The 27,059-nt window shown below is 42.3% G+C and overlaps 1 protein-coding gene across 10 annotated transcripts in view; it reads right to left on the bottom strand.

The window, feature by feature from the left end:
* Positions 1-27,059, bottom strand: part of ERC2 (ELKS/RAB6-interacting/CAST family member 2) — a 1,007,143-nt gene that overhangs the window by 500,973 nt on the left and 479,111 nt on the right. For all 10 annotated transcript variants that reach the window (XM_043976675.1, XM_043976679.1, XM_043976684.1 and 7 more), the window contains one exon: positions 21,811-21,946. In XM_043976675.1, the coding sequence (XP_043832610.1) occupies positions 21,811-21,946 (136 nt within the window). The remainder of the gene's footprint in view (positions 1-21,810; positions 21,947-27,059) is intronic.

Below are 27,059 nucleotides of genomic sequence, written 5' to 3'. Positions count from 1 at the left end.
CCCAGAATTAGCAATTCTATTCTAAGACTCCTCATTTCATGCATTTCCATCTTCCTCCTCCTGGTACCAATTCAAGAAATATTATTCCTCAGGAAATCACTGGACTGACAATGATTCCTTATTTCCTCCTAACAACAGTGGTAAAAAAAAAAAAATCCTATGAGCAACAGATGATCAAAATGACATACTCTTCCTGGAATTCTGTTCAATAAATACATGGCTACAGCAAGGCCATCTATCTTGTGATATGCATACCTTTTGTCAAGGATCCATGAAAAAGCAAGCAATTAATACACAGGCCTGGCCAGGAGGAATGTGCTGGTTCCTACTATGAGAAAGGGAAAAAAAAATACCACAATTCTGACCCAGAAAAAGTCAGACCATGGGATCAAATCTTTCATGGTGGAAAAAAAAAAAACTTGAAGGCAAGAAACTATATTCTTCACAAGGAGGAGAAAGGAAAAAATTGGGAAGAATAATCCATTTCTTCTTCTCTTTTTAAATTTCCTTCCTCTTTTCATCCTTTTATTTTCTCCTCTCTTCATTGATTTCTCATTCTCTCTCCTTTTCCTCACTCTTTTCCACTTTCTGTTTCTTCTCTCCCCCTTCCTTTTCCCTCCCTCTCCCTCTTTTTCTCTCCCTCACTTTCTCTTTCCCTTTTTCCCTATATCTCTGTCTTTCTCTCCTGCTTTCTCTTCCATTCAGTCTTTCTTTTCCCTCCCTCACTTTCCTTTGTTCCTCCTCACTCAACTTCTTTCCTTTTCTCCCTTTCTTTTTGTTTCTTTCTTGACAAATTGCTTATATATCAGAATGCCAAATGTAAAAAGCAAAAATCTTCAGCCATGACCAGTAAGAACCAGTGGCTGCAAAACTTCAGTGTCACCTCTGGGTCAGAATGAGCTTTTAGAATCCCACTTGAGCATACAGCATTCACACAGAGCCTTTAGGGGAATCAAGTCTGAGGCAGGGCCAGTGGAGGAGGGGACAAAGCCGATCCCCCTCCTAGATCAATTCCACTCTGAGAGGGGCTGTCAAAGCTTCTTTTGAGGAAGACACACAACCCAAACAGGCTGTGGGCAAACTCATCAGCCACAGGAGCCAGCCCACTTCCTTGGCAGCCTCCTAGGTCCTGAAATAATCTATGCTACTGTCAGGGCCTCCCCAAAGAATGTGCCACCCTGGATACTGCCAGGAATTGCTTGCCCGCCTCTAGACCATGGGTCTGGGAGACCACATTAAGGCCCAGTCCCCCCATTTCCCTAATCCAGGTGAAGCCCCAGACCAACAAAGCTCCCCAAAAGAAAGATGCTCTTGTCCCCAGTATCCATCTAGGGAAAGTCAGCAGCATTTCTGAGTCCACCACTTTGGTGGTGAGCATCAAATTCCATAGGTGTTTAATTTAGGGGTGGCAAGCCATCTAGAGTCAACAAACAAAATTAAAAGAAACTATGATGCTTCTAGGAAAGAAAATAAAAGTTTGAGGATAAAAAAAAAGAGAGAGCGAGCGATACAAACAATGAAGTTATGGCTGGTTGCCAAACATGAAGAAAAGCTTTAAAAATTTATGATGTTGGGAAAGGGGAGGTGAATGCATAAATCGAAGCTCCCCAGCCCCCAACTCTCAATCAAAGCTAAAGGCATGCATAGGATGAATTCACAGAGATACAAATCACATTTACTGAAGCACCCCAAAAAGTCCTGGCCACCAAAGTCCCTCACAATGTCAATGAAGAGGATTTCATTATCAGAAATAGCCTTTAAAAAGAGGCATGACCGTCTGCTTTGCTGTTGTACCCTAAGGACCAGGGAACATCTCTATCTCACTGATAGCTGAAACCTCACAGAGATAATGTCTTCTACCTCCTCCCATGAGTGTGAGCTTCTTAGAGGTAGGGGCTGGCTCACTTTTCTATTTGTATCCTTGGAACTTAACACAGGGCTTTGCACTCAGTAAGGAGTTAATAAAGACTTTATTCATACACAAAAATCGGGACCCCAGCATTTAAAGTCAAGTGTAAAAGGGATGAAATGAGAATCTGAAAGAGGCAATGAGAGAACAGGTTTAGAGCTAAGGACCCTGCTGAACATACTTTGAAGGTGAATGACACCTCAGCGGCATCAGCCTTGGTGGGAAGGGATCGCAATGTTTGAGAGAGCTCCCCTGTATGACACTCAACGGACAGGAGCGTCAGGTCTTCAGGAGGAAGTGGAAAGATACAGTTGTCTCATGAAACTCAAGACACCTTTATTACCCCAAACACCAAAATAGCAGAGCCAAAAGTTGTGCTTTTGTAAGCCTGGTGAACATCTCATTTTTACCGTGATAATAATACTGGCTAACACCATGAGGAAAATCAAGCTCTTCCTTTGAATATAAAATATAATTCTATTATATTAATATAGTAATAATTCTATTAAGTATTAATATCCTATATGTAGACATAAAATAAAAACAAACTATTCAGCAATAGGAACCACCCAACAGAGTTGGCTCTGGATTTAGCAGGTCCCCCTCATTGGATAATTACTTCTCAGGTGGTTGTAAAAATGATTCTATTGTAAGAATGGGTGGAAGTCGATGACCATAGAAGCTCCATCCAATTCTCAGATTCTGAGATGACATGATTCGACAATTCAATCTGGATATCAATTACAAAAAATAAATACACATGCACATACATGACACATGCATATAACACACCTATACACGCACACATACAAACATATATACATGAAAGCCCTATATACACCTAAATAATCATAGCCACCCTTTTTCCAGTAGCAAAGAATGTAAGACAAAGTAGGTGCCCAACACCTGAGAAATACTAAAAAAGGATTTTGTGTGAATACAATGGAATATCACTGTAAGTAAAATATGAACAGGATGAAAACAAAGGCACATGGGAAAGACATGTTTGAACTGATGCAAAGTGACATAAACAGAACCAAGAAAATGAGATGCTCAATGACTACAGCAATGTAAGTGGACAGAGCCACAGAACCATCCAAAATGAATGGGGTGAAATTCTAATGATTAACTTTAGAGCTCAGGAAGAGCACCTCTCTTGCCTCTGCAGAGGTGGGGGACTGTGGGTATAGACAAGGCAGAAGGTTATCAGTCTCTATCAATATGTTACTTATTTTTGCTGAGTTGATTTCTTTTTCTTCTTTGTTATATGAGAGTAGTCTCTTGTAAAGTAGAGAAAGGGGTACATAAGAAAATGTAGGTGATGTGAAAACAAAAGCCTTAAAGTTTTACATTAAAAGAAAAATTCAGTTTACTTTCAACTTGATTCAATGAATTCCAGAAGCAGTGTGGGGAATGGATAGAGACACCATTTCAGAAGCAGGAAGATCAAGATTCAAGTCATGCCTCAGACATATACTGGCTCTTAGACCCTGGACAAGTCATTGATATGGTCACTTTCTAAGACTAAAAGCTCCAGAACAATCACTGATCAGCATGGGGCAGAGGGGAGGCTGTGAGGGAGCATCACAGCAGATCAATCACTGGACTTGAAGTCAGGAAGACCCGACCCCTCCCAGGTACATGATCCTGGACAAGTCACAGGGCACCCAGAACATAGCAGAGATTCATTGATTTGTCTGAGCCTCAGTTTCTTCATGTGGAAATTGGGGACAATAATAGTACCTGCTTCTCAGAGTTGTTGTGAGGATCAGTGGAGATAACACAGGTAAAACCCTTTGCAGACCTTGAAATTAAATAAATGTTAGCTAGCGGTTGTCATAGTACGAGGAGGGAGGGTTGGCTCTTGAGTTCCCTACACTAATGAAATCTAAACCATGGAGCAGAAAAAAGAAAAGAAAAGGACAAGGTTTTGTCTCCAAAGGCTTTTCTAGAGGTCTGGCAGAGCTGGAGGGGAGGGGAGGGAAGGGGAGGAGAGCTTTTTGAGAGTGAGGGTTCTTTTGTTTCAGTCTTTGTACCCCAGTGCCTCCTCACAGGGAGCTTGGAACATAGCAGGGACTCAATAACTGTTGATGTCTCTTACCTGGTTCATTGAATGAATCTTAGCTTCCTCATCTATAAAATATGGATGGTCTTACTTATTCTGCTCATCCTGGTGAGCTGTTATGAGGAGAGCATTGTTGTTGTTGTTGTTGTTGACCATCATCACCATCATTAGTCATACTATGCAAGTCTCTAACAAAACCTCTGTTGAGACACAGCTGTGTATATGTCACTTTGTCATTCCATAGGAAAAGATGCAGTCCTAATCCATGTGTTGAGAGTAAGGGGAGAGGGTATACAACTTTTGGGATGGAAATCACATTATAAGCCTTTTGCTGCATAGACGATGGAAAGTCCCAAAGCATTCCTAAGCAGTAAAGATGGTCTGATGGATCCTGACCCCTGTCCTGGTCTCCCAGGACAGATGTGTGGAACCTGCAAAGGGAAGCATTGTATGCAGCCACTTGGCCACAGTTGAGGGAGACCACAAACCTGGACTTGAGGTAGGAAGAAAAAAATAACTTTGGTAAGATAAGTAAAAGGGTAAACCCATTATCAGAGCAGGTTAAGAGAGGGGCGTTTCATTGAGCACTTGGAGGCACATTTCTGATCGGGGTCAGGCTTGGAGGGGACCCCGTTCAATGATATTGTTCGCCTGCTGACATGGTCAGATTCGTGGTTTTCTCCTTTTTCATAAAGGTCCTTTCAGAGCCCCAAACCTGTAAGCCAACAAAAAGCCATCTGTGTGGACTGACACAGGAAGGCTGTGTGCTTCCCGCTCCATGTGCCTAAGTGGGCCTGACAGCTTACCAGCAGCGTAAGGCACCAACATTAACAGCTGGTGTGGACAGCAAAAGCCAGGAAAGGAAGAGGACAAATGGTCACCAAACGGGGCTTTGCCCAAGGAGAGATTTTGAAGTAATGGGCTTCATATTGCCCAGAAAGCTTCTGGATAACTCCACCCCCTGCCCCCAGTATCTCATCATTAGAGTTGGGAAAAATAGTAATTGTGCTTATTACGAATGAGACTCAAGTAAAATTCTGGATTAATTTGCCATTGACATAGTGATATTGGCTGATATTGGACTCAGGAAGACCTGCGTTCAAACCTGACCTCTGACCCACGGAGACAGTGTGACCCTGGGAAAATCCCCTAACCCCTCAGTGTCCAGGCAGTTTACTAGGACTACAAGTAATAAAGAGGACTCCTTCCAACCTATTCCGGTAGAAGGACTTCCTGACTAGGAACTCTCTAATAATAACAATCCTGAAACCCCAACAGGGCCTCCTGCTGCCCTTGAAGCAGCCCATCACTGCTGGCCTTTGCTGGGCCATCAAAATGTCCTATCCTATGCGTCCCAGTAGCCTGGGATCGCAGACTCTCAAAGAGAGACCATCATGGTTTGTCCTAATAACAACAGCTGGAATTTATTCAAATATAAGCAGTTTTTCCTATTTTAATGCTTTATTGTTGCTCATTCATGTTCATCTTTTTCCACTCCTCTTGATTCCTTTGTTTGTGCTTCTAGCTTTCTATGCAGCTCTGGTCTTCTCACCAAGAATGTCTGGAAGTCTTCTATTCCATTCAAAACCCATTTTTCCCCAGCAGGATTATACCTAGTCTATCTGGATGGTATTCTTGATTTAGAATATTGTATTACAAGCTCTCTGCTTTTTTTTCCCTTTCTAATAGAGGTAGCTCCTAGATTGTGTGATCTGGACTATGGTTACTCAATGTTTAAATTTTCTTCTTTCCAGATGCTTGCAATATTTTTTTCTTTGACCTGGAAGTTCTGGATTTTGGCCATAATGCTCCTAGGAATTTTCATTTAGGGATTTCTTTCCATTTGATTGGTGCCATCTTTCTATTTCCACTTTGCCCTCTGGCTCTAACAGATCTGAGCAGTTTTATGATTTCTTGAAATATGTCTAGACTCTTTTATAGGATCATGCCTTCTAGTAATTCTGAAATTATCTCTCAATATGTTTTTCCAGATCATTTATGTTTGCTAGGAGGTAACACATTTTCTTTCTTTCTTTCTTTTTCTTTCTTTCTTTCTTTCTTTCTTTCATTCATTCTTTCTTTCTTTTTGGTCTTTTGACTTTGTTTTTAATATTATTTGTAGCCTTATGGAAGTTTTTATTTGGTCCATTAGAATTTTCAGAGTTTGTTGCTTCAGCACTGTTTTGTACATCTTGTGCCAAGGTGTTAATTCCTTTTCCAATTCTCTCCTCTACAGATCTCATTTCTTTTCTGTTTTCTCTAGTACTCTTATTTCCTTTATAAAAATATTTCTAAACTTTATTTTTTTTAAATTCTTGCTTCATTGCCTCTAGGAATTCTAGTTGAATTTGTGCCCAAGCTGTGTTCTTCTTTGAGGATTTTCTTAAAGCTATTTTAGAGGCATTCTCTTCTTCTGGGTTTATGTCTTGAATGTCCCTTTCATTATCATAGTTTTTCATGGTGGGATTTTGTTTGTTTGCTCATCCTTCTAGCCCACCTTCCAATTTTGGATTTAATGTTTGGGCCAGACTCTGAATATATTTGAAGGAAAAGTCTCTGCTGGTCTTGCTTCTGTTTTCTTGGGGTATTAGAGTGTGGGATTATCCCAAGATCTCAAGAATACCTCAGAGTAGGGACCAATAAGCTTTCAATTCTCCCAAGTGGCTTGGTCAACAGCAAAATCTATTCACTGTCCCCCTTGATCCACATGTTCCTGACTGGGTTTTGGGGCCGAGCAACAGGCCAGAGAGCTTGCTCAAGCTGGAATTTTAGTAGACTGCTGTTGAAGCCAGAAACGATCAGCCAGCAGGAAAGTTCTATGGCTTCAGGGTAACAGAAATATAGCTTTCCCTTTGGTCTGGGACTCTCAAGCAGGTTTCAACCTGGGCTAGAACCTAGAACTGGAACCCTCTTGTGCTCTTGTTGTTTTTTTGTTTTGTTTTGTTTTTATGGGGCAGTCGGGGTTAAGTGACTTGCCCAGGGTCACACAGCTAGTAAGTGTGAAGTGTCTGAGGCTGGATTTGAACTCAGGTCCTCCTGATTCCAGGGCCAGTGCTGTATCCACTGTGCCACCTAGCTGCCCCTCTCTTGTGCTCTTGTGGTCTGAGCCACACAGCTGCTTATTGCTTCTAAACATGCTCCTTGCTTGGCACACAACCCAAGGTGCTCGATCACTCCTCACCCTATAATGCCACTCCTAGGTGCCAATCCTATCTAAAGTCTGCCTGGAATCTGTGACCTGAACTGGGTAGCAAGCAACAGATCTTCCAGTTGGCCCCTACATCCTACCTAAATTTACGCCCCTCTGTGCTGGCACCTGAGACCATTCTTATCCCATCCACCCCTACCCCCACCCCTTGCTTAAGAACATTTAATGGCTCTTGATGGTCTCCTCCTTGACATTTATGGCAGCCCATTGGGTCTGATCTGGCCCCGATCTACCTTATTAGACCCATCCGACATTACTCATCTTCATGTACCTATATCCCAGCCAAAGCTGAACTCCAAGCTCTACTCCAAACCCAACATTCTAGTTCTTGCCTTTGTTCACCCCCATACCTGAAATGCCCTTCTCCTCCATCTCTCAGAATCTTTCTCTTCCTTCAAGGTTAAACTGCCTTTCTACCTCCTCCAGGAAGCCTTCCAGTCATCAATACTTTCTCTTCTCCAAATTACCTTAGATTTACCACTACTGAGACCCTGACTGGGACTACTAAGAACCAGTGGCATTTGGCATTTGGCATTTCTACAGCACCTTGTGGTTTACAAAGCCGCCTCTGGACATTATCGCATTGGAAGCTCACCGGAGTCAAGTGTCAGCTTAAGTGCTACAGGTGGGATTATTTCCCTTTTACAGAGCCCAAAACAAAGGCTTAGGAAGGTCAGCTGACCACAGTAAGGGTCAGGAGTGAGAACTGAATTAGTCAACACACATTTATTAAGTGCCTACTATGTGCCAGGTACTGCACTAAATATGGAGGAGACAAACATAAGGTCCCTTACCTCAAGGGGCTTACATTCCAATGGATGGGGGTGGGCTAGAGTTATTCACTCATATCCTGCTAGAGGAAAGTAAGATCAGAACAACAGACACTGTCAGATAATAAGGGATAGGCTAAAAGGGTAACAATACCTCTGCAGAGATTAGCCATTTCCCAGATGATAAAATGAGGTAGAATGGTAAAGCAACAAGAAAGGACTGAGGACTCCCTCATCTGTTTTTTCATCCAATCCCCAGTTTGGCTCTGACCCATCCATTAATTGCTGGAGTTACTTCAATCTGCTTTTCCTAGTGTGTAGTCACAGTGTTATAAATGTGTGTGTGTGTGTGTGTGTGTGTGAGAGAGAGAGAGAGAGAGAGAGAGAGAGAGAGAGAGAGAGAGAGAGAAGGCAAAAACAGCTTCTTTGCATCTACCACATTTCTTTAATCCCATCCAAAATTCTGTTTTTTTCTGCTGTGCTATGTTCTGTCCAATCTTATTAAAAAGGCATTTATTAAGCATCTTAGGGGGTGGAGTGGGTGACATGCTCTAGGCTGGAAGCTGGGACTACAGAGACAAAAACAAACCCACCACTTTCAAGCTTATATGGGAAAGGGATGAGAGGGGATTTGGAGAGAGACACGAAATTGTGCATAAATTCCATAACAGTTATTTAAATGGGTATTGCAAGGGTCTGACACCTAAAATATATGGGCAACTAAGAGAAATCTATAAAGCTAAAAGCCATTCCCCAACAGATAAATAGTCAAGAGAGATAAACAAACAGTTCTCAAACTATTAACAAGCATATGAAAGAATGATCCAACAAAATAATAACTAATAAAATGGAAACATCAATCAAAACAATCTCCACCCAACAACTTGGCAATAATGCCAAAAGATGGGAATAGTCAGTGTTGGAACCATACGAGTTTACTGTTGATGGACCTATGAATTGGTCCAACCACTCTGCTCCCTGTCCCCCCAATAACTGCTAAATATGCATATAAAATGTACACACTATTTGATCCAGAGATTTCCCTGCTAGGATATACCCCCAAGAAGTCAATGACAAAAAGAAGAGTCACATCGACATCAAAATATTAATAACACTTTTGTAGGATGAAAGAACTGGAAATTTAAAAGTTGATGCTCATCTTGAGATGAATGACTAACCAGCTCTAATAAATAGATATAATAATAATGACGATGATGGCTAAGATTTAGATGATGCTTATTATGAGCCAGGCACTGGGCTAAGTGCATTGCAATTATCAAAGACCACTGATATCAATATACCATTTTTATAGAGCTGAGAGGGGTCTCTGAAATCACCTAGTCCAATAACCTTATTTTACAAATGAGGAACCTGAGGCCCAGAATGAGAAATCACTCACTCAAGGACACTGAAAAGACAACAAGAAAGAAAGCCTGAATATGATTGCATCTTTTGATTCTAAATCTACCACACTTTCCACCAAACTGTTTGGCTTCTAATCTAACCAATCCCCATATATTACAGATGAAGAAAACCAGATATGTGAAGTGACTTTTTCCAGGGCCACATTTCTAGTATGCAGCAGATACACCCAGGATTTGAACCCAGGTCTTGCTCCCTGCCAGCCCAGCACTCCATCCCCTACCCCACCATCCCTACTTCATATATTTAGAGAACATAAATTAGCAGGATATGCATGAGAAACATAATGACAACAAAAAAGCATTTAAAGTGTCATAAATTTCACAAGCCAGCTTCCCCCATGCTGTAAACCAGAACAGCTTTGGGGATGGAGAGCTCATTTTGTTGAATTTCCATCTAAATCATTTCTGGTGTCATTGATTGCCACTTACTTAATTTGGAGTGTTTGAGTACACAATTTAGCAAAGTCTGGGGCAAACCATAAGTCAAAATGGACATTCAAAAAGTCCCTTTGCCCCTGTTGGCTCCTAGGCACTGTGATGTGCTGAAACCCTAACATCGATTAGAAAGAGGTTATTGATGTCAAGCTGACATGGGTCTTGATTTGCAGATGCCCTCCAAACTAACCTTTTGCAAGTGTATCTCAGAGTAAACTTGCAGTAATTATTCTGGATGGGGAGAGTTGGTTTAGCTGAACTATTTCTTTTGATGCATGCTGAATGTGATTGCCCCCTAAGGATTCCCCAAGTCCCACATGTGTGAGTTATTACGTCATAATTACCTTTGGGTGGAAAAAATAGCAAGGGGTAGGTTGGGATCTGTGTCCGCATCCAGGCTTCCCCCTTTCAAAGTCTTTGTTCACACAGGATGCAGTCACCAAACCAAGTTACAAAGAGTGAGGAAAGGCACACAGATGCTGCTGAGTAAACACTGGCAGTTTTCTAGAGAACTTATTTATTTTTCTTTTTAAAATTACTTTTGTCTCTTCTTTAAAAATATTTTATGCTATCTTTTGTCTTTATGCCACCTTCATTTCTCCAGCCTTTGGCTAAACAATAAGCCATCCCCTTAAGAAAGGAGGGAAAAACAGGGCTTGGGGAAAGTGTATCAATACAATCACCCAAATTTGGCTGTATATGCAGTTTTCCACATCCATAGCCCCTCACACCTCTCTGCAAAAAATAGGAGGTAGATGTGTACTAATCTTGAAGGGTTAGGGTTAGGTAGGGTAGATGTGTACTAATCTTGAAGCATCATTCTCTCTCAGAGTTCCCACTGGTTTGCTTCAAACAGTTTCAAACATGTATTAACATTCCTACGGGGGAGAGAAACACAAAACAGACATAGTCCCTACCAAACACTCTAAGGGATAGAAACAACTCAAAGATATATATGTGTGTGTGCATGTGTATGTATGTATGTGTATATATGTATGTACATACATGTGTGTATATATACAAATATACATACACATATCATAGATAATTATTTTTATTTATTGTATATTTTTATAATATATCATATATACAATATAAAATATTTTCTGTATTGCATATACTATATTATACATGTTATATATTATATATAATATAGTACATAGTATTAAAATATATAAAATGTTTTCTTATATTTTATTATTTTTATTATATTGTATTGGTATGTATTATTATTGTTGTTGTTATTATTATATAAAATGTTCCAAGTGATCTTATGTAGTGTGAGTTTTAACAATGGGAAGATATAGGGGTAGCTAGGTGGTGCAGTAGATAAAGCACAGGTCCTGGATTCAGGAGGACCTGAGTTCAAATCCGGGCTCAGACATTTGACACTTACTAGCTGTGTGACCCTGAGCAAGTCACTTAACCCCTGTTGCCCTGCAAAAAAAAAAAAAAAAAAGGGAAGACATAGGGAATGCCTCTTGTAGGAGGGGCCGTTAGCTGAGCTATGAAGGTAGATGGGGATCACAGCAAGCAGAGACTGGGAAGGAGAACATTTCGAGCAGCACGTGGGAAAGAGGTCTAGACTTGGAGTCAAAAAACTTGTGTTTGAACCCTGCTTTTTTTTTTTTTTAACCACCTGTCTGACGTTGGATAAATTATTTAACCTCCCTAGGCCTCCATTTCCTCACGTGGAGAATAATGGGTTTAACTAGATAATTTCCAACCACCTGTCCAGTTTTAAATCCATGACCCAGGCATAGGGGGACACTCTGTGTACAAAGGGATGGAGGTGGGAGTCGGGAAGGCACAAAAAGAGGCTATGGAGTCAGGCAAATCATCTGGAAGGCAGAGTATATGAGGGAGAGAGATTACTGACAGATCAGCTGGGAAAGATGGACGAGAGCCAGTCTGGAAGAGCTGAGATAGATGGCTCCTAGTAAATGTGCCTTCCTTTATCAGGTCACTTGATATAATGGAATGTGCCCAAGAGTAAGGAAGGGAACACTGGGCTCAATCAATCAACCAGAAAACACTGAAGCACCTGTTGTGTTTTAGGTTCTGTGCTAAGCACTTTACAAACATTTCCTCATTTGATTATCATAAAAACCCTGGGAGGTGGGTGCTATTATTCTCTTCATGTAACAATTGAGGAGACTAAGGCAGACAGAGGTGAAGTGACCGGCCCAGGGTCATAGAGCTACCAAGTGAATGAGGTCAAATTTGAACTCAAGTCTTTCCTACTCCAGGCCTATTAGACTATCTATTGCATTATCTCACTGCATCTAGCAGTACCTGTGGTTGAACATAAAAATACCAGAGTTCATTATGACCTTGGCCTCACATTAAGGGCCTGGAAGGAGTGAAAGTAAGGCTGGACCTCTGATTTCATCTGCACAGGGAACTCCCAGTATGGAAATCCTCTCCACCAAAATGAACTATTCTGTGACTTAGTGTCTTTGAGAGCCACCCCAGGCACCTAGCTGTTAAGCAACTCATCCAGGGTCACACAGACAGTGTGTATCTGATACAGTACTCGAACACAGATCTTTCAGGTTTCAAAGCCCTCTGTGACAGCTGTTAGTGCTGTGATGTGGCCAGAGCCATGTGCTTTGTGCTTGGCACTTCTGAATAAAGTCAGGGGGCCTGGAGGGTGGTCAGTCCAGGGGAGCTACCAGCCCACGCACATTTATGCCAGGTACTGAGTTCAGATCATGTCAATTCAACTTGACTCAAGCAATCTATATTTAGCACCTCGCATGTAAAAGAGCCACGGCTGGACACTGGGGAAGCAAAGGCAAACATGAAAATACGGACAAATTCAAGGGTATAGAAAGCCCTCCGCCACCAGATTCTTCCCCTCTTCCCACATCTGTGCTCATGAACGCTCCTCTTCATGGGCTCTCTGCCCAAGCCAAATTGTCCTGGCGGCTCTTCCCCATACATGACTTCCCATTTCCATCCCACCCCCATCCTTTTAGACAAGGGGTCCTGGCTTGTGAAACGCATTGCCTTCCCTCCTCTGCCTCCTAGAGTTCCGAGCTCCCTTCCCAGTACAGCCCAGGAATAATCCTGAGCCCCACAGTCGCTGCCATTTACTCACTCTGGGAATGATTCTCTAATTACTTTTTTCTCCTTGTTTATTCTAACGGTTTACTCGGTTTCTCTAGGTGGAATGCAGGCTCCCCGAGGGAAGCGATAATTTAGTTTGTGCCTTTGAGTCCTCAGCAGCCACCACCATGTCCGTATATGTCTATTGTCTCTAGCAGACAGCATCTAACTACTGCTGTTGGTTGGTCTGGATTGAGAAGATGCACTTTGTACTGCTGGGTGACAAAACATACCCAGATGAATGAATCCAGAGGAATGCCAGGAGGGAGAGCCCACCAATGAGGAGGGGTCAAGAACAGCCTCATATCCAAGATGGCCCCTGAGCTGTGTTTGGAAAAAAGCCAGAGAGTCTCTAAGGCATATACAGGGAGGGAGTACATCCTGCATAAGGTGGGAGATGGACAAACATGGACGGGGAACCACTAACAGGACAGATCGGGTGAAGCAGGGAGAATGAAAAGGGGAATAATATGAGACTGGAGGGGTAGATAGAAATCAAACTGAACAAGGCTTTCAATCCTACATGTAATCTGCTATTTTATCCTGGGAAACAGGAGGTCACTGAAGACTTCTACATAGGAGAGTGATGTAATAATAAGGAGAACAACAATAATTATTATCATTATAGTAGTAGTAGTAGTAGTAGAAGTAGTAGCAGCAGCAGCAGCTAAATATGTATATACTGCTTCGTTTGCAAAACACTTTACATGTTAAATAACTTGATAACGTCTGTGGTTAACTATGTCTGTATCCCTAGTAGATCAAAGAAAAGGGACAAGGATCTATTTGTACAAAAACATTTATGACAACTCTTTTTTGTGGTGTCAAAGAAGTAGAAATGGAGGGGATGCCCATCAATTGGGGAATGGCTGAACAAGTTGTGGTACATGAATGTAATGGAATATTATTGTGCTATGAGAAATGACAAGCAGGATCATTTCAGAAAAACCTGAGGAGACCTATATGAACTGATGGAAAGTGAAGTGAGAAGAACCAGGAAATCATTCAGTGCAGTAACAGCAATACGTTTACAATGAAGAATTTTGAATGACTTAGATATTCTCATCAGTACAATGACCCAAGGCAATCCCAAAGGACTCTTGGTGAAAAGTGCTCTCAGAGTCAGGTAGGTGGCACAGTGGATAGAGCACTGGCCTTGGAGTCAGAAGGACCTGAGTTCAAATCTGGCCTCAGACACTTAACACTTACTAGCTATGTAACCCCTAGGCAAGTCACTTAACCCCAATTGCCACACACACACACACACACACACACACACACACACACACACACACACACAAAAGAAAAAGAGAAAAAAAAAGAAAAAATGCTCTCCACCTCCAGAGAAAGAACTGATTAACTCTGATTGCAAAGTATAATTTTTTCACTTTCTTTATTTTTCTTGGTTTTTTTGCAATAGGGCTAATATGGAAATGTTTTGCATGATTTCACATGTATAACTGATATATTGCTTGCCTTCTCACTGGGTGGGGAAGGAGCTACAGAGAGGGAGATAATTTAGAACTCAATATTTTAAAAAATGAAAGTTAAGACTAATGTGGAAATATGCTTAATAGGATTGCACATGTATAACCTTTATCAAATTGCTTGCCATCCTGGGAAGAGGGGAGAAAAAGGAGAGAGCAAGAAAAAAATAGAAACTCAAAATCTTATAATAATGAATTTTGAAAACTATTCTTTATACATAATTGGAAAAAATACTATTTAAATTTTTTTTAATGTTAAAAATAAGTAAATATGTTTTAGAAGGGCAGGGAGGAGGAGACCTGTGGTCTAGGAATGCCATCTCAACAGCTGTGTGGAAAATGCACTGGAAAGTGAATAAGAAGTGGGAGAGATCCAGAGATCTTTTTAAAAAGGAATAGACACTGGAACTATGATTTCCTTGGAATAGGGCACCCTTGGGTGAAGAGACTCTTTCTTCCAATGAAAATCAGCACCTTCTCAACAACTTTATTTAGCTCCCCAGAACACAGAGATTTGCCCAGGATCACACGGCCAGAGTGTGTCAGGACTTGAACTCAGGTCTTCTTAGCTTCAAGGCCAGCTAGATTCTATTCACTATACCACACTGTCTCTTGGATTATTCTTTAACAAATGTGATAATGGTGTGTTGAGAAGTTTGACATTCCCATCGAGCCAAAGGAAGAAGGTAGGGAGACCGTTTTCATGGGAGTCCCTCTCCAGGCCCCTCATTTGTCATAGAGAACTATATCACTCCTCTGCCTATAGAAACGATGATTTCATTTTACAAATATGTGGCTTTTTCCAACTTAAACATTTATTTCTACTGCGGTAGCAGAATGTTCACTGATGGGGTGCAATCTCAAAGCCAAACAAAGAGAATCCTGAGCCCGAGTTTCCCTCTGGGAGGGGGGGTCAGCAGCAGATTAGCCAGCGCCTGATCAAGGGAAGACCTTTGATTTCCACAGAAATAGGCAGTGTTTGCATGAAGGGGTCTACGCCCATGGGGACCCAGCCTAGGATCAAGTCACAAATCCTCAGGGAAAAGTAGAGGCCGCTTCTCAGAAGAAATATGCAGGGCTGTGCACATTTGGAAAAACAAATCCTACTTTAAGAGTAGGAGAGAAGGAGGAACTCCACACATAACCACGTTGTCGACAACAACACAGATTTTGTTTTTAATCATCAATTATGAAGTCGGCGTCCCAGGATGCTTTGAAAAAACTCACCAGATTATGAATTATGATAGAAAAAATGTGCCCAAGCTGTCCTCCAAGTGTAGTGGAAAGTGATTTGCAATGAAGATTTCCTTGGATTGTCCCTTTATAAGGAAGAAACCAAAGCTGAGACTCTGGGCCTTCAACTAGATGGTGAAAATAGGGGATGAAATAAATCTCTCCACGGAGGATCGCTGGCTTTGCCCATGTGACTCTATAGTCAGGGTTCGAAGGTCATGTATGTGTGACAGTGAAGCCAGACTATCCCCTCAGGGAACGGAGGCTAGGATAGAGACCCTGGAGAAGAAGACAAGGGTCAGTGAGGAGGAACATTAAATGTCAAGCAAAGGGCTTTATACCATATCCTGGAGGCGATGGGGCCGCCATTGTGTCCCAAGGAGGGGGTGACACGGTCAGACCTGTACCTTAGGAAAATCACTGGCAGCTGAGTGGAGGCTGGATGAGGGTGGGGAGAGATGGAGGATGAGCCTGAGAAGCCAGGGTGAGACCGTGAGAGGCGAGGAAGGCTGGAGTGAGAGAGATTCTTATGTGAGTAGAGAAGAGAAGGTATATGCAAGAGATGGGAAGGCAGAAACAGGTCAAGGTTGGGTACTCAATGGAGGGCATCTACGGGGACAAGGGAGACAGAGGAGGTGAGCCTAACCCCAGAGGTCGTAAGTCTGGGTGTCTCTGGGGTTGACATGGCCCTGGACTCTTAAACAGTCTTGCTTCCTTTACAAAGCACGCACTTGGTGAGCCTCGTGAAATCCATAATGAAGTACATATTTTGCTGAAAGCTACGCATTCTTGCAGCTGATGTCATTAGTTACAGCTCCTCCGCTGGTCCCCTTGCCCTCTAAGGAGGACAGCAGAGAAACAGAGAAGGGAATACTGCCGTGGTCCAATGCTGGGCCTACGGTTGGGCAGATGGCAACTGGGAAAACCCAGGTTTTCTTTCTGGCAGGCCTCAGCCTTCTATGGAAAATCTAGGCCTGTGTGTGCATTCTTGCTTGTTTTCTAACCAATCACACTCTAGTTTAACTGCTCACAGAGAAGAAACTTTACAGCCCCCCAGGACCCGATCATCGGGAAACGGAAGCATACAAGAGCCCACTTTTGTTTTCAGGCAATAAATTCAATAGAACTCTGCAGACACCAAACAAAAAACGGGCCTGGAATATTGGCTTTTACATCTCTTCAGATGTTAGTTCATTAACTCAATCGACTGCCCAGGGAAAACTTTTGCCAAAAACTACAAAGTTTCCCATGTGGTCTTTCGAAAGGCTTTGTTTATTCAGAGAACCATTTCTAAAGCATGAAAAAAAGATGCATCCAATTTCACTAATGAAAATTAAGTTTGAAGAATGCTTTGTAAATAGGAAAGTGCTGTTAATGACTTGAGCTATTATTAAGAAAGGAATAGTAGAAGTGATGCAGCCAACAGACCTGGGTTCAAATTCTAGCTCCTTGTACCTACTGTGTCCTGTCAGATCGGTCACTTAACTCCGCTCGGTGTCCTTTACTCCATTTGTGTGTAACATGGGGACTGATGCCTCCCCTGAATGTAAGAGAGTGGGGAGCCGACTTCCGCCTAGCTCCCTGAGAGGGACCATGCACAGACAGACTGCAACGAGTTCTGGTCTGCTAACCTCATGATGGATGGGTGGATTTGTGAATGGGCAAGTCTCCAGGACTGGGGTACGTTCAAGAGGCTTTAGGGAGTCAGGCCAATCCTTTGGCCAGTCTTTCTTTTCATTCCGGGCTGAGTTCTAGCGAGACAACACTGCAAAGGGAGAGGCCTTGAGTAATCCCGACCCGAGGCTAACAAGGGCAAGGCCTCTGCTCTCTGCCAATTTGTGTCTATTCAGGCCTGTTTTAGGAGAAGGAGATTTGAGGTGGCCATGACCTTGTAAGCCGTGAGAGTGAGCTATCAGGAGGTCCACAAGCAGAATTCATGCCCTGGTTTGTGGTCATCATGCCGAGCATCAAGGCCCCAAGGAATGACCTTCAGGACCCAGGACAATATTAGTCCAGGTACAAATTCATCCAGAGGATTCGCAGTATGTGGAAGTGAACTTGGCAAGGTCAGTGCAGAAAGTTCATTAAGTGGAGTCTTATTCCCTCAGAGACTGAGGTAGTATCGGGACAGCAGTGCTCCCAAGTGCCTGGGAAAAACGTTTACAAGCTCTGCTTTTGCCATCTCTTTGTAGTAAGTGTCCCTTTGTATAATCTAATTGATGTCAACTGGTTAAATGGAACAGGGGTGTGAAGTCCTGGTGGTTAATAATGAAGGGGAACACCAGAATGGGGCCTGAGCCAATACTATTAGACAAGAGCTACCTCTAACACTTCCAGGTTACCCCTAGAACTGTGGAGTGATGTGGCCAGCTGTGCTCTGGGAGAGTGTGTCAGAGCATAAAAAGGGGATGATAATTGATATTTGCCTGCCAACCTCAGAGAACAATTCTGGGGCAGAAATACTGTAAACCTGAAAGTGCTGTCAAAATGAGACTTATTGATATGCTTGTTATATCAAAGAGAAAAATCTCTTCATGGGTTAAAAAACTGAAGTGCCAAGTACAGCTTCTGAGCTATGGTTCTGTCTCCCGAGTGGCTGAGAACTAAATGAATAGAACTGTACCAAAATCATCATCTAGGGACCTGAGCTCATGCTGATGAGCTCCTGAATGAATCAAGGCTATTTTTGCAGAGAATGGGGAGGAATAACAGATAGCTGTCGCCAGGTGTTTGGAGGCCTGTGGGATTGTTAGCTTTGTTCTACTAAGCCCCAAAGGGTAAAAGCAGGAACAAATGAGGGAAATTATGTTAGGGGAAAATCAAATTCCAGTTCCCCACACTACCCCCAAGCAGAGTGGGCCCCCCCAGAGACGGGGCGGATACCTCCTGACTGGATGGAGTGGTTCAGGTAAAGGCTGGCTTCCCCCTGCTCAAGCATATTGAAGAAGAAATTTTCATGTTTCAGTCACAAGTCCTCTGGGAATCATCCCAGAACTGAAACTCTGTGATAACCAGCATCTTTCTTAAGTGCCTCTCAGATGCTCAGTAACAATAGTAGCAGCAGGAGGAGGAAGAATGTTTATATGCATGATGCTAACAATGACACTTACACGTTTTCCTTAAATTTTATAATATACTCTTTCATTTGTGCCTTGTAACAACTATGAGGTAGATGACATTATGATACCTTCTTTACAAATGAGGGAAACTAAGACTATGAGACATAAAATGATTTGTCTAATAACAGCTAACATGTTTCAGAGGCAAGATTCAAACTCAGGTCTTCTTGAATAATTTTGGCACTCTACCCATTTTTATCATACTGCCTCTATTAATATAATATACAGAAGCATTTGGGTTTTTTTTCTTCTCACTACCTAAAGGAGATTTGAGAATGATTTATGCAAAATCCACACTGTACCTCCAAGCATTTTCATATACCCATTTCTCTGATGCCTCAGGAAAAGTGAGAGTGGCCTCCCTGATTAATGGTCAGGTCTCTACAATAGCTAACTCTTTTTTTTTTCTTTATGATTTACAGGCACCTAGAGTAACTGAGGAAAACTTAGGGTCCTTTCTACCCAATGGCTAAAGTTCAGAGGCACACAACCATTCGGTGGAGCCCAGTCTGTTTTTAGAAGGCTCTTCACATTCTGGATGCCTTTTCCTAGCTGCCCTCCAATGCCACCAAACTAAGCACAACACTCTAGATATAGCCTGGCCAGGGCAGAGGACACTGGCACTACCACCCCTTCCTTTATTTCCACAAGCTCTGCCCCTTTTAACACAGCCCAAGGTGGCAAGAGTTTATTGGCTGCCATCCCATACAGTTGGCTCATGCTGAGCTGAGGGAGTCTCCTAAAACCCCAGATCTATTTTCAAAGTGCTAACAAATCCTATTCCATCCTATACTTGTGAAGTCTGTTTGGAACTCAAGTGAGAGGCATTTATCCCCATTAAATTCTACCTTATGGGAATCAGCCTAACTGTTCTAAGAGCCTGCTGAAATCTTTTTTAGGATCCTGACAGTGTCTCCTCCAGTGTAGACAGTCCTGCCACCTCTGTATTAGCTCCCATTTTGATAAACATGTCCTTGATGTCTTTATCCAATAAAATATTAAACAGTACATAGTGATACTTCATAAAACACCTGATGTCATCTCTGTGGGTTCACCTGCCAGAGATAGAGATCATGGCTGCTCCACATTCCATACATTGTGATAGCCTAAAAATTCATCACCTGGGGCCAAATTTCAAGAAATGCATTTTTGCATAGCCTTGTCCTCAGATGACAAGTGTATAGTATATGAACTTGAAGTATTTTCAACTGGTAATATGTTAAAAAAAAAAAACTTGTATTCTCTTTATATGGCCTAAGAGACCAGAAGGTCACCTCCACACCATAATGAAGAATCAGAATAGAAAAAACATTGACATAGGCACAGATACATGTGGAAAGACCTAGACAGAGACACAGACATGGATATAGACACAGCACGCAGAGAGAGACAATGTGGAAATAAGTGGAAGATCCATATTTTATATATATATATATATATATATATATATATATATATACGTATATATGAAATCCTTTAAAATTTACACGCTCCCTCCATTGATCATGTCCTTTGATAGATCTATCAGGAAGGCAGCCCAGCGGGGGGTGAAAGGCACAGGATTGAGAGTCAGAGGACTCGAATGTGAATCCCAGAACTACCGTCTCCATTGACCATGAGCTTGGGTAATCATTTCACCTCTCTGTGCTTTATCAAATTCATTGCTTTAGAAAGTGTGGAAGTCAGCACAGGCACCATCTATGTTCCCTCTATCTCTAAACCTACAATGCCATGATTTGAATCCATATCTATGGGGCAGAGGGACGTATTGGATAACGAACCGGACTCGGGCCCTCCTGACTTCAGGACTGGTGTTTTATCCACTGCATCACCTAGCCAGCCTTTTTTCCCCTTTTTGATGCTGGTAAGCGAAGCCATAGTTCTTTCTCAACATCAGTCAATTAGTCAAAAAGCATTTAATTCTCTAGTGATTATCTCCAGTTTATCTTGTCTGAATCTTTTAAGTACATGGCTGTTTATGGATTTTCTCCCCCATTAGGCTGTGAGCTCCTTAAAGGCAACGTTTATTTATGCCTTTCTTTGAATTCCTAATGCCTGGCACAGAGCCTTGTGCTTAATAAATGTGTATAAACTGATCGACTATTAAACCCTTCTGCTCAGGCACTTTGCTAACCAAGAGGGATGCAAAGAGAGGCACGGTCCCCACCAGCCAAATGCTCACCGCCTCACAGTGAAGAGCAAAAGGCAACTGAATGGAAAGTGCTTCCTGAACCTTTAAAGCATTCGAATGCAGAATTTAATATGAACCGGAACCAAAGTCAAGCACGGCCACCTCTCCTTGGACATACACGGGAGAAAACCCTCTCTGGAATCTTCTCTCTCCTAGCACATTGTCTACTACACAGCAGGCACAAAATAAATGCTTATTCCATTGAACTGAGTTGGCTCCTCTTCTAGACACACTATTTTATTGTGCACGGGGTCATAGGTGCTTTTATGTCCCCAAATATGCTAAAGTTGACATTCCATGTGGTTGAAAACTCACTGGCTCATGGAGAGACATATTTTACCCTGAGAAGGATTTCTATGACTCAGAAATAAAGTGTAATTCACATCAATCCCAATATCAAAACAAAAACCTTCAAAATGGAATTTTTTAACAGCTTCATCAACCTTTGCATAGATCCCTACTGAGAAAAGATACAAAATGGAACCGAATTGGAGAGCCACATTGGAAAACGAAGGTCTTTAGGGAAATTAAAAGCACGCATTTCCATTTTCCATTCTATCTAATTAAGGCAAGTGTGACACTGAATTGGCAAGCAGCAGTCATGGTGCTCACCTTCTTCCACTCTGAGAAGACAAAATGAACCCAGATGATGGGGTCATTGATGGAGTTGGGTTTTCATGTTTTTGTTTCTGTTTTGCTCAGCACCATTTTGAAAATTACCTTTAATGGGATCACATGCTGGCTTCAAGAGAATTGGATTCAATAACACACAGTTTTGAACATCTTTGGCCCAGTAATGGCGATGTCCAGGGGCAAAAGATTCTCTGGAGAGTTTTGAGAATGGATGAAGACACTTACCTGTAAGTGCTGGGAGTTGTCTGTCATGTTATCCTCTCTCCTTCGAACTTCTTCCAATAATTGGGCATTCTTCTTTTTTTCCAATTGTTGGTTGTGCTTAAGATTGGCCACTTTCTTATTTTGGTCCTTCATATGTCTAGGAAGAGAATACATGACAACTTGTGAACTCTAGAGGTACAGTGATGTGCTAAGATCACAGAACTGAGACCCCTCTTTGTATTACATTTGATGATTTGGATAGCAGAAATGGACGAGATAGATTAAAAATATACAGTATTAAGTTTCTTTTAAAAGAACAGTTAAAAATAGATTCAATTAGTCCCCTCCAATTAACACCACTCTTTGAGCTAAATAGACCACATATTAACCTTTACATAACTACATTAAGGCTCCATAATTTCCTTGCTTGGGACTTTCTTCCAGCAATATCTACAGCTTAGTAGATAAGTCTTAGAGAGCTTCTGGAGAAGTGGGGGATTGGCTCCATGGAGCTAGTATTGTAAAAATCAGGAGTTAGGTGGCTCACTGGATAGAGCGCTGGACTTGGAGCCAGGAAGACCTGGGTTCAAATTTAGCCACAGACACTTACTAGCAGTATTACCCTCATCAAGACAATTCACCTCTGTATGCCTTAGTAGTAATAGTACATTCTTCCCAGGGTTGGTGTGAGGATCAGCTTAATAAAGTCTTATTCACTTCTCTCCCTCTTTCAAATATTTTGCATTACTCTGTATTTATTTTCTTGGTTATATATGCCAATGATTTAATTTCACTGGGGGAAGGAAATCTCTTGTTTTAACATAGGTGTCCCCAGCCTTTAGCCTAGGCTCTTGTACATAAGGTAAGGACTTAAAAACTATTGTTAAATTGAACCGAATTCCAGACCCACCCACGCGAGCCCAGCCCAGCTCTTTAACCCCTTTAACACACAGCCTCCCAAATTAATCAACTGAGTCAAGGAAAAAGAATCATGGACCACAAGGAAGTGCTGAACACATGTCAAAATACCAAAATTTAGGATTTTAAGACCAACTAGCTAATGAGAATATTCAGAAAGGATAGTGAAAATTCAGGTCATGTGGTTTGTGCAGAACAGGATGCCAATACCTTCATGTTTTAAAAGAGATCAAATAAGCAGATTTTATATTTAAAAAAACTGCAGGGTGTCTAGGGAGGAAATTTATTTTGGGGTGGGGCGATGAGGGTAAAGTGTTGCTCAGGGTCACACAGCTAGTAAGTGTCAAGTGTCTGAAGTTGAATTTGAACACAGGTCCTCCTGAATCCAAAGCTGGTGTTTTATCCATTGTGCTACCTAGTTGCCTCTAGGGAGGAAATTCTAAAGGAAATTATCTTCAAAATCCAGATTTTCATAAAATTTAGGTCTGTTCTCCATCTAGAATACCACCCTGCTTCTCATATATAATATATCCAGATTTCATCCATCAAAGAATCATAGATTCTTTGGAAAAGACTGGAGAAGCCATATTTTACAAATGAGGAAATGGAGGCTTAGAAAAGTTAACTATGCAAATGAAAAAAAAAAAAAAAGAAAACTGTGACTGGGGAAAAAGGGTGGGATTTGAACCTAGGTTTACAGCTCCACAATTCTGTCTTCTTTCTTCTCCACCACACTGCCTAACTAGAGGAAATAGGGAATGGTGGGTTGTTGCTGTTTGTTTGCTTCCCTTATTTTGTCTTGTTTTGTCATTTTTGGTAAGTGTGGTATGCGGCACAAAGCCTGGAACAAAGTAGGTGCTCAATAAATGCTTATTGGGAAGGCCACTAGCATGAGAGCATCTTCTGTTAGGGATATGTTAATTTTAGGGGAGCAGGGCAATGAGGGTTAAGTGACTTGCCCAGGGTCACACAGCTAGTAAGTGTCAAGTGTCTGAGGTCAGATTTAAACCAGGTCCTCCTTAATCCAGGGCTGGTGCTTTATCTACTGTGCCACATAGCTGCCCGCCCTTCCCCCTCGTCAGGGATATCAAGAAGGATAAGAACAAAATTTCATAGGATTATAGGGCATTCTGGGAGGCATGGAGCAAAAGGATAGAAAAAACATAGGCAGCTACAGAAGACCTGTGAATGGAGCTGCCCTACAGAGAATCAATAACTGCCAATGGAATTAAGCTAATCGTTTTCCTTCTAAGAACTCAAAAACCTTCAAGAACAAAAAATAAGAAAGAAACCAACTGTGCAACAACGTCATTGGGCCCTGCGTCTGACCACAACTGCTCAAAGAAACCCAGAACCCATCAATCAATCCATTGGACCCAAGGCTCCTCTTAATTATGTCTCCATAAATGTACAAGGTATGGTATGTAGGGTCAACCAGAACATTCTTTTAGGATGATGTCTCCAAAGGAAAAGAAGCACTGAGGCCCTCTTCCTAAATTCCTAATCCTCCTATCTCAGCTACCAGAGGTGATAACTGGGGCATTGCTGGGGAGGGGTATCTCGAGGTTGAGCTACTCCCTATGAGGTAAGTGCATCTTTCCTTAAGATAGACATTTTTTCTTCAAAGAAATGCCCTAATAAAAACCAAAGCCAAAAGATACTGGGTCACGATTATCGAGCCAATGGGGTAGAAGAACCCAAGGGTGCTCTGGGGTCTCCCTTTAACATATCCCTCTGTCTCCAAAAGGCAGCCTCACAAACCAAGGACATATCATCTTCAAATTTCAGTGACCAAGAGGGAATTCGCCTTCAAATGGTGAGCTTTATTACAGACCAGTGGAAACAGTCTATAGCTACAGTCCTTGTGCAGGCAGAGTGATTATTTTCTGTAGCAAATGCTGCCAATTCAACTTGAAAATTGGGAAAGATTTCCATAATCCTTAATGTGTTTATTGGCACTGAAAGGTAACTTGCTAAAACACCCTTAGGCCCAATGTCAAGAGACCTAAGGGTAGGGCCAAGATCCTCCTGCCCCTTCCAAAACCCTGCTCTGCAGCTGTTCACTAACCTTTCTGTTTGTGCACATCCTTCTTTCTCTCTCTGACTTAGCTCATGGATGCTCTGCTATCCTCCAGCACTCTAGGACCTCCTTCCCTCCTCCCGCCCTCCCTCTCCTCCATTATTCCCTGCCATTATTGAATAATTCAATTCCGCAAACATTTTTCAAGTATCTATTCTAAGCAGGGCACCATATTAGCTCCTGGAGATACAAAAAGAAAACAAAGCCCCTGCCCCCAAGGTGCTTACATTCTACTAGAACATGCATCCGATCTGTTAATTTTATAGGTGTCACCCAGGCTCCAACCCTTCCCTACACTCAAGAAAAATGCTACTGCAGGTTCCAGATATGCTGTGGGTCAAAATTCTCTCCAAACCACAGCTCACAAGCCTCCACTGATGTGTTTACTTTGACTGGTCAACCAGAGATTAGAGCCAGTTCCCAGAAAAAGGCACTGAAATGGTAGAGCAATAAAAGTAACAACAGAACGTTCTCCCCATAAACACTGAGCTTATTCTTCAATAAATAAACATGCCCTCAGTGGTCAGAGCGGACTTAAAGGCATCGCATGTGGAATATGCATAGACAAGAAGTGCACATAGCCAGGGTCTCTGCCTGAGGAGAGCCCACAGAGAGGCCATGTGGGGTCGGTGTATATATATATATATGGAGACAACTCACACCTGTGACACAGTGGAGCTGCAGGTGCCTTCTGGGCAGATCACGGCCCTGCCTTCTGCCAAGCCCATCAGAAACCAAATCTCCAACCCATCAGTTCTTCGCATATATGACTGTACTCAAGGTCACCAGAAAGACTGTCTAGCAGCACTATCATCCCTTAGGGACCCTGCGGAGGGTAAGCCGGCAATGGAAGATTACAGCTCTTTCATCCGCCCCTGGCTCTAACCTATATGCTTAGTCTGTGGAGCTGCCTTATTCATGCCACCTGCTACTCTAGCCATCATTGACTAGAGGTGATGTAGTTGATAAGCCTGCCCCTGCAGGTGAAAACTACATCGATCCTAGGACAGCTCTCACCCCGTGACGTTGGAGCTCTCTCCTCAGAGAGGATGAGCAGAGAAGTTAGCAGTGTCCTGGCTCAGATCATCCCTGAGCGGATTAGCTCAGGCTTCGCATAATAGGGGGCACCCAAACTAGCCTTGAAGAAAGTCAGGCATTTTTAAGAAGGAAAGTGAGGAAAGTCATGCCTATTCTTAGGCTGCTGAATGTTATCAGAGGGAATCCCAAAGCTGCTGATGGGCTTCCGATGACTAGCTCATGGCAGCTCCTTTTCTCTCCTTTGATTGAATCACTAGCATGCTTCCACCATGGCTTTTCAAACGTTTCTTTCTCTCTTCAAAGCCCCAACTCCATCCCTTCTCCTCTCACGGTCAGGAGATAGTCTTGCTCAGGACCTCATGGAGAAGATAGAGGGTATCTCAACTCCCTAACCACAGCCATCATTCTCTCAACGTCCTCATCTCTCCTCTTTCCCTTGGACTTCAGGGAGAAAACACAGTTAAAGGTAACCTCTTCTCCAAAAATCTGAATTCCATCCCCACCCTCCATGATCTTGATACTTCAATATTTCACTTTCATGCATATCTTCATTATCTTCCTCTATTCTGCTCTTTCCCCTGAGCCTACAAATACACTCATATTATCAACAAGGCAGGTAGCAGGTTAATCTAGACATTCAAATATATTTAAGAATAGGTTATAAGGGGGCAGCTAGGTGGCGCAGTGGATAGTGCACCGGCCCTGGATTCAGGAGGACCTGAGTTCAAATCCAGCCTCAGACACTTGACACTTATTAGCTGTTTGACCCTGGGCAAGTCACTTAACCCTAATTGCCCTGCCAAAAAAAAGAAGAAGAGGTTATAAGGAATCATATAATTTCATAGCTGGAAGACACTTTAGCAACATTTCTCCCTATGATATACCTGAGAAGTGGTCATCCAGACTTAGTTTGACAACCTCCAGATTGAGTCCCAAGTTAACTCCATTATACTTTGGGATAGTTGAGATTGTAAGGAAGTTTTTACTGATATTGAATCTAAATTCCCTCATTTTAATTTCCACTCAGTGCTCCTGGTTCTGAAGTTTGGAAGCAAACAAAACAAGCCAAATTACTCCTGATTTCATGGTCTGCTGAGGTCTTCTCTTCTCCTGTAGCTAAGCATTTCTAGCTCCTCCAACAGATCTTCATGTAGCAGGTGAATACAGGTGGACAGAGCTGTTACAGATAGAACTATTCCATGCTTTTGCATGGTCACAGTTTTCCTCACCCACA

The sequence above is a fragment of the Dromiciops gliroides genome, chromosome 1 (assembly GCF_019393635.1).
Source record: "Dromiciops gliroides isolate mDroGli1 chromosome 1, mDroGli1.pri, whole genome shotgun sequence".
In the NCBI taxonomy this organism is placed as follows: Eukaryota; Metazoa; Chordata; class Mammalia; order Microbiotheria; family Microbiotheriidae; genus Dromiciops; species Dromiciops gliroides.
This window is presented reverse-complemented; position numbering and strand designations above follow the sequence as displayed.